The sequence below is a fragment of the Corvus brachyrhynchos genome, unplaced genomic scaffold, assembly GCF_000691975.1.
Source record: "Corvus brachyrhynchos isolate BGI_N302 unplaced genomic scaffold, ASM69197v1 scaffold616, whole genome shotgun sequence".
Taxonomy (NCBI): Eukaryota; Metazoa; Chordata; class Aves; order Passeriformes; family Corvidae; genus Corvus; species Corvus brachyrhynchos.
Genome location: NW_008238831.1, coordinates 648,875 through 656,343, shown reverse-complemented (window position 1 = coordinate 656,343; position 7,469 = coordinate 648,875). Strand labels below are relative to the sequence as shown.

Below are 7,469 nucleotides of genomic sequence, written 5' to 3'. Positions count from 1 at the left end.
TCCATGTTGGACACTTTTCTGCTTTTATTTTAAAAAAATCCAGAATGGATCCAGTAACAGTTTTATTATCAATGAAATTTTTTTACCATAAGCAGAGAACAGACACAGGATGGAGCAGAAGGCTCAGACAAGCAAAGTATTGAAGTTCCACACTGCCTCTTCTGTAAGAAATAATGTTACAGCTGAGTCTGCTGTACCTTTCCTTCAGAACAAGGGTACCAGCCTAGCTCAGGGCTAAATGGTCTCTAGCAACATCACCAGCCTTGCCCCTGCTGCTCACAGGCCTCCACCTGCTCCCAGGTACTCAGATCCACCAGGAGGGGCCATGCAGGCCTTACTGTCCGCCCCATTCCAGCACAGCTTCCATCTCCACCCTCCAATTTAGTGACATGGTTTCCAAGCTTGGATCTCGGATTTACTACACCATTGTGTCAAGTATTAAATGATCAGCCAGTCCCCAGGTGCTCAGGGGAACACGCTGGGGCCAAACTCGTAACTTTGTCTGGCATGAATTAACTTTCAGCAAGTGACAATTTATCTAGCAGACACATCACTAAGTTTATACATTAAAGAATTTTATATATAGAATACTGCAAAAACACAGTAAGTCTGAATTCTGCCCCTTGCTGCTCAGGAAGGTCCCTTCTCTCCCAAGCATCAAGAAAATCAACCTCTTCATCATTCTCCAGTCAAGGCAAGACAGAAACTCCTTATTGCTTCTCTTCCTTCTGATCTCCTGGACTTCCAGAACCCTCTCGCTCCGAGGCCATCTGTGAACAAATGGGTTTATTACTTGTGGTAACAGCAAACTGCTTCTCCTGGACGTTTTTCCCTGGCTGGCTGCTCCAGTCAGCTCCAGCCTGCAGAACCCTCCTTCAGTGCAATGCGCAGTGTCCACGGGAGAAGGGAAATCTTCATCTCTGCCTGAGCTCTGAGAGGGAGGAACAATCTTCCCATTATTCCCTTTCCCAGGGGATGGCACAGGCAGCACCGAAGGTTTGTTTGGCATCAGGAAAGCAGCTTTCCCCAGGAAAGAGAGCTCAGCACCAGCAAGGTCACCTGGGCAGTGTACCACTGCCAGCCTGGGAGACCTCCCTGCACAGGTAAACACACCCTGGCCAGGTTCCAGTGGCTGGGAGGGCCTTTCACTGGAAGGAGGTGGAGAAGAAAATCCCAATGGTCTTCTACTGTGGCTTCAGGTGGACTGAACAGGATTCACATTTTACAATCACCCTTAAGTAGGTTCAGGAGTTACTTTACTCCTTCAGGCACTCCATGCACTGAGGGGAAAGCCCTCTCCGTGTTCTTCTGGATGCTCATTAGGAGCTTCTCCTTTACCATGGAATGCTGCACAGTAACAGAACACCCAGCCTGGAGGCATAGCCAGATTTCAGGCCTCCACCTCTCCCTGACCTTCCACAGCTGCCCCTTCAGCCAGTGTCACTCAGAGGCAGCTGCAGAGGCTCAGCACCACCTCCCAGCCTGGCTCTTACCTAGGTTCAGTGTCCTGACTCCCCCTTCCCCATCCAAGGGCCCTGGAAGTGCACTGACCATGGACCTACCTTCTTGTATGCCATTTCAAAGAGTTTCAGGGAAGCCTGCTGCAGGCTGGTTGCTGCCTGCCTGATGTTCTCTCCTGTTTCACTGTCTTTACGAGCCAGAAGTTCTCTCATTTTAGCAATTTCTTCCTTCAATTTGTTGCACTGCAAAAAAAGACACAAAACCCCAAGGTGAGATGCTGCACTTGGTTCACTGACAATCTCCATCCTGTCACTCCACCACCTACTGGCCACAGCAAAACTACCTTTTCATGCCAGAAGCCATGAAGTTAAGCCTCAAAGTGAGCCTGCAGGGCCTAGGACTGTGCCCAGTTCCCAGTGGGCACCTGTCCACTCCACTAACAGTGTCCCAGTTGGCATTAACGGGGCCTGTGTGCTGTCTGGGCAGAGGCGCCAAGGACAGAGCCCTGCAGGGCCTGACAGCTGGCCAACGCCGTGCTCTGTGCCTGGCACAGCTCACCTGGCACAGCCATGCCAGGGGCAGCGAAGGGAGCAGCAAGCTGGTTTTCATGGATATTTAAGGCCTGTCAGGGAGCCAGCGAGCAGGGCTGCTCCTGCCCTGTTAATCCCTGTGCTGCCCATGGGAGCAGGAGCTTGGAGCAGACCAAGAGAGCAGGCTCATCCCAGCCTGGAGCCATCTGTCAGTCCCTCACACAGGCTGGCACTGCCTCCTCTCCTGGCAGGCTGCTGGAGAGACAGCAGGGCCCCACCTCCCCAAGAAAGCCATAGGGAACAGTCCCTGCAGGGAACAGGGATTTTGGCTCCATACTCCTGTGAGAAAACTCCAGTGATCATAATTCCAAACAGAGCCAGCCAGTATCAAGGAATCACAGAATAGTTTGGGTGGGAAGGAACCTTAGAGATCATCTCATTCCACCCCCTGCCATGGCCACTCAACCAAGTTCCAAGCCCCATCCATCCTGGCCATGGACACTTCCAGGGATGGGGCAACCACAGCTTCTCTGGGGCCTCGCAGGGGAGAATTTCTTCCCAATATCTTGCCTAACCCTGCCCTCTGTCAGTTTAAAACCACTGCCCCTCGTCCTGTCCCCATCTGCTGGCAGAGAAACAGCCTTTAACCGACCAGAGGCTGCTACCAACAAACCATAATCGTGTTCCCTCAGACACCTCAGAGACCCCAGGAGCCCTCTTATTCTGCTTCCCAAAGTTGTTAAATTGGTAATTGGGCACACGCTCTTCTAAACTTGGCTTTTGAAATTCACAATACACTGCCTCAGAGTGGTGTGAAAAGCACTCCTGGATATTAAATATCCACTTCATTTCAAAGAGAAAAACTGGAGTTAAGTGGACACTGACTTCTGTTGCCCCCAAGTTCTTGGGTGCTGTGCATGCACTGCCAGGAGAGCACAGCAGCTCTGCCCCTGACCCTGTGCTGACATGGACAGGCACTGTCCACAATCTCCAGCCTTGAGCAAACCCTCCTCTGAGGAGCCAGCCACAGCACAGCCCTTATCACAACACTGCAAGGCCATGCAAAGGACACAGCTCTTGCAGAAACCTCTCATCAGCAGCTTCCCAGGCGCTCAGATCCTCAGTGACACCAACCCTGCACTTTGAAATGGATTATTTGCCATCACCCAAACCCTGCTCCTCTAAAGATGTCCATCCTCCCCTCTGCCACACCCACCCCTCCCATCGAGGGCCACATCCAGAGGTGCAGGGCTGTGCCACCTTCACCCAGCATGGAAACACAGCCAGAGCTGGTGCCACTGGCCAGAGCCAGCTGGGAGTTACATGGGATGTGAGCAATGATTTCATAAGGGATTTAGCTTTAGCACTCCAGGATCAGGAACCACCCACCTCATCTGCTGGCAGCTGATCCTTGAACTCTTCCATCTTGGACTCCGTGTCGTGGATGATGCCCTCGGCCATGTTCACGGCCTCCACACGTTCCTGGGGAAGACAGCTCATGAGGGCTGCTGCCACTGGTGACACAAGTGGTGACATTCCATGCTCCAAACTGCCAAGCTCCGCCCAAGTTCCCACCCAGGGTCCTTCTCCATGGCAGCAGGGCAAGAAGAAACGCAAGCGAACCATTTCTAGGGGCACTGTGGCCCCACAGGGCCCTGAGAGGAGTCAGTGCCAGCCTGCCCTCACAAGTGGTCACACTCACATGCACTCCCCTGAACTGCAAGTGACCAATGCAGCACCACTGCTGGCACATGGGCAAGGACAGAGACCTTGGGGACAGCGCAGCACACTCAGCGCCTTGGGAAAGCACCAGAGCTTTTGGAGAGTGTCCTTAAGCTTCTTCAGCACCAGGGGCACTAGAGACAACTCAAATGCTGGGTGGAACTCATGTTCCCTTACTACAAAAACTCCCATTTATGCATTCCTGATACTTTCATGGCAGTAAAACCAGGATCAGAAACGTCTAATGAGGCAATTTTGAAAATTACAGTTACACAAGTCAAGTCAAAAGAAGTGTTAGGTAAAATAACCTCATCAACCTTCCTCTGAGAGTTCACTGGACAGGGGTGAGTTCCACTTCAGGACTACAACAGAGAGGAACTTGTCCAGCAATTTAAGATACAAAGTAAGGCAGCAGGACAGTTTCCAGTGCAGCCTCTTTAAATGCCAGACCTCCCCTACGCTCCATGGAAACGATGAGGTTATTGAAACAGTGGGACTTTCAGAGCAAGGTCTTTGAAGGTTCTCCAGATAACCTACAAATGCCCATCAGCCACTGCTTTGTGGCTTTAGAGGTTTTGAGGCAAGGCAGTGCTGCTTCCCGAGAATTTATTCCACGCCTTCTCCCCCCTTCAGTCCTCTTCTGATCCCTTCCCTACTGGGGGCAAGATGTACAGCACGGCCTGGACACCTGAGAAGGCTCCTACAGACTGAAGGACACAAAGTGGATCAATTCCATGTGCCAGTTTCAGCAATCACTAAACATATGCTGCTGCCACATCCCAGAGTCAGCCTGTGCTGTGTCTGCTTAAAAATCAATGCTCTGTATTTAGTTGCATAAGTCATTAGTACTACCCTCATTAAACCAATTAGTTCCAACCATTAATCCTGTGTGTATCACAGGTTCAGTTGCTCCCCCATGGCAAGTGCCAGTCTTGGGAAGATTTCCATCACCTCCTCCTGGCCTCACCTGCACCGAGGGCCAGCACTGCTCACATGGACACAGCATTCCAGGTGCCACACTGAGACCTGGCCCACAGTGGCAAGCAACTTCCCACTTACGAAGGAAGAGGCTGAGGTGCTGCTTTGTCTGGCAGGTTCTATAAATTAAGCTTTAAGCTCAGAAAGAGTAGCTTAACTAAAACACTGCTCCATTTAACCCGAGCACGGCTGTGAGCACCCAGGCTGGCTGCAAATGCACAGCTGAGGGGGACAGTGGAGAGCAGCGATGACAAAAACCCTCAGCAGAGCTGCAAAGCTGTTTGCCATGAGCAGCATGGCATGGGTTTGCTCCCTGCTGCCTCCATGTTCCAGGAATTCCTCAGGGAGCAGTAAAGTGCAGTCACACAGGGCAAGGTACCCAACCCCAAGACCCAAATGCCTCTGCAAACACTTTCCTGCAACCCTGGAGTGTCAACTGAACGTAGGGAAAGGAGCAGATGCTTGGGTAAGAGCACAGAGAGAGAGCCCAGAGCCCCCCAGGGGTGGGCACAGCTGAAAGCACAGAATGGTGAAAGCAGCAGGTCCTCTGCACCCTGGAAGACCCCAGAACCCCCTGTTACCTTTCTCCGCCTGTCCTCCTCCGCATATTTCTCTGCATTCTTCACCATGTTCTCAATTTCATCTTTGCTGAGGCCGCCAGAGGACTGGATAACAACTGCAGCAGAGAAGAACATGAATAAAGGATCTGCTCTCACCTTTGAGAGGAGGATTGTTCCCCAACCTAACAGCAGCAGCCTCGCTCAGAGACTCTGCACCTGGGGAGGCCCCGTGGGAAGGACAAAGACAGCCACTCTTCAAAGAGCCACTGATGCTGCTGGCAAGGTAAAAGCCTCATCTCTTGGATCTACAACTCCCCAGCTCTGCCAGACACTTCCTGCCTGCTGGTCTGCAAGTCACTTTGGCCAGTCTTCAGTTAATCCTCCTGGAAAGGGAAGGTGCACCAAAGTCTTCAAACCAAAGGAGCATCCCAGATTAAAACCACAGAACTAAAAAAAAAAAATCAGAACTAAAATCCCTCAAACAAACAAACCCTCCAGCAAAAACCCAACCAACAAAAAAACGCAAGGAGAAGGAATGGTTTCACCAAAGATTCCTTTCCCTGTTGGAAAGCAGCCCAGGCTGGTGGCAGGGTAAGACAACATTCCCCACCCCGCTCCTCACATTGCCCTTAATAAGGAAATGGAGCACGATTCTATGGGCCAGCTCTTACACGTCCCCTTCTTGGTCTTTTTCCCTCTATTAGTGTCAAAAAACATAGTCTAGACTTGGGCTTTACTGCAAGAATTAGTGTAATTTCACTGCAATAGGAGCATCACAATGCCCATAAAAGTGCATGCTACAAGCACCATTTAAAGGAAGTTTTCTGTGGAATATCTGTCAGTGGTACAAAACCCTGAACAAAGATCCACGCTTTGGATACCGATGTGGGATGAGCAATTCAGCTTTGTAATTAGGACCACATTTACATAGAGGTAGGCAGCTAAAAGTAATTCTGGTTGCCTGTTACCAGGAGCCTTTTACTCAGCAGTAGAAGGCTGCCACACATCCAAGATCTCCAAGGAAATCAAGTAACAAGCAGGGTGGGTTTGGTACCAAACTGCTGCCAAAAAGCCAAGCAGTGTGATGAGAAGCAGCACACACCTTCCAGATGTGCATAGTTAGTACTTCTGCTAACTGGAGCATTTCACTGTTCAAGGGTTCTCTCCAAGAAACAGCTGAAGGGCAGTACAGAGGCTTCCAGTTTTAAGGGAGAAGAGAGATCTATTTTCTATCAGGGGAACCTGTAAATGCTTCAAATTAATCTCCTGAACCCACCACAGAGCTTTAGAAACCATCGACTGTGTCATTAATTACCCCAGCACACAGGGCCCAACACTGCACTGCACCACAGAGCAGAACACACTGACAGCTTGAAGTCCCTGAGCCTCCTGCCAGCTGGAGACACTTCCAGCCTAAGTGGATGGAAATGAACAAGGTGGTTACAGGGAAACCTGCTGCTTCAAAATATCCCAATCTCCAGACCTTTATAATGGAGTAATTACAAACAAACAGGGTCCTGGCACAGGGCTGGTCTGCTCAGGTGTACATGGCACACCCTGGAGTCAGAGATCATCCTGATTTGACTCCTCCCTTAAAAGCTGGCACCTTCATGCAGCCAGGCTCACTAACAGCAATCCCTGTGTGCTCCCAAAGGAACAGCTCTCTCAGCAGCACAGCTCAAGGACAACTCATACAAGGTACTGCATTCCCAAACCTCCATTTCTGTCCCTTCAGAGTAACACAGGGCACATGTCACTACCCCAAACACCTCAGTGACACATGACACCCCTGTGAAGCAGCAGGAGCACAGCCCACCAACACCAGCGACCCTCAGTAAGCCAACCTGTGTGCCCAGCATGTGGGCACTGGGACACAGCTGATCCATGCAGGAAACCCTGCACTCTGCTCAAATGTTGCTGCAATTATTCCAGATGGCAAGACCAAGGCAGGACTGTCACACAGGGCAAAACCACTTGGCATGTGGTGAAACTGTGCCACTGAGGGCTGCCTTGAACCAACACCAGCGACCCTCAGTAAGCCAACCTGTGTGCCCAGCATGTGGGCACTGGGACACAGCTGATCCATGCAGGAAACCCTGCACTCTGCTCAAATGTTGCTGCAATTATTCCAGATGGCAAGACCAAGGCAGGACTGTCACACAGGGCAAAACCACTTGGCATGTGGTGAAACTGTGCCACTGAGGGCTGCCTTGACTTG

The 7,469-nt window shown here is 51.0% G+C and overlaps 1 protein-coding gene across 1 annotated transcript in view; it reads right to left on the bottom strand.

Annotated features, from left to right (window-relative positions):
* Positions 1-7,469, bottom strand: part of HSPA9 (heat shock protein family A (Hsp70) member 9) — a 25,650-nt gene continuing 18,181 nt past the window's right edge. Inside the window, exons 15-18 of the mRNA XM_017738154.1 lie at positions 5,273-5,367; positions 3,381-3,473; positions 1,563-1,703; positions 1-770 (exon numbers count right to left, since the gene is read on the bottom strand). Of these exons, the coding sequence (XP_017593643.1) occupies positions 711-770; positions 1,563-1,703; positions 3,381-3,473; positions 5,273-5,367 (389 nt within the window). The 3' untranslated portion in view covers positions 1-710. The remainder of the gene's footprint in view (positions 771-1,562; positions 1,704-3,380; positions 3,474-5,272; positions 5,368-7,469) is intronic.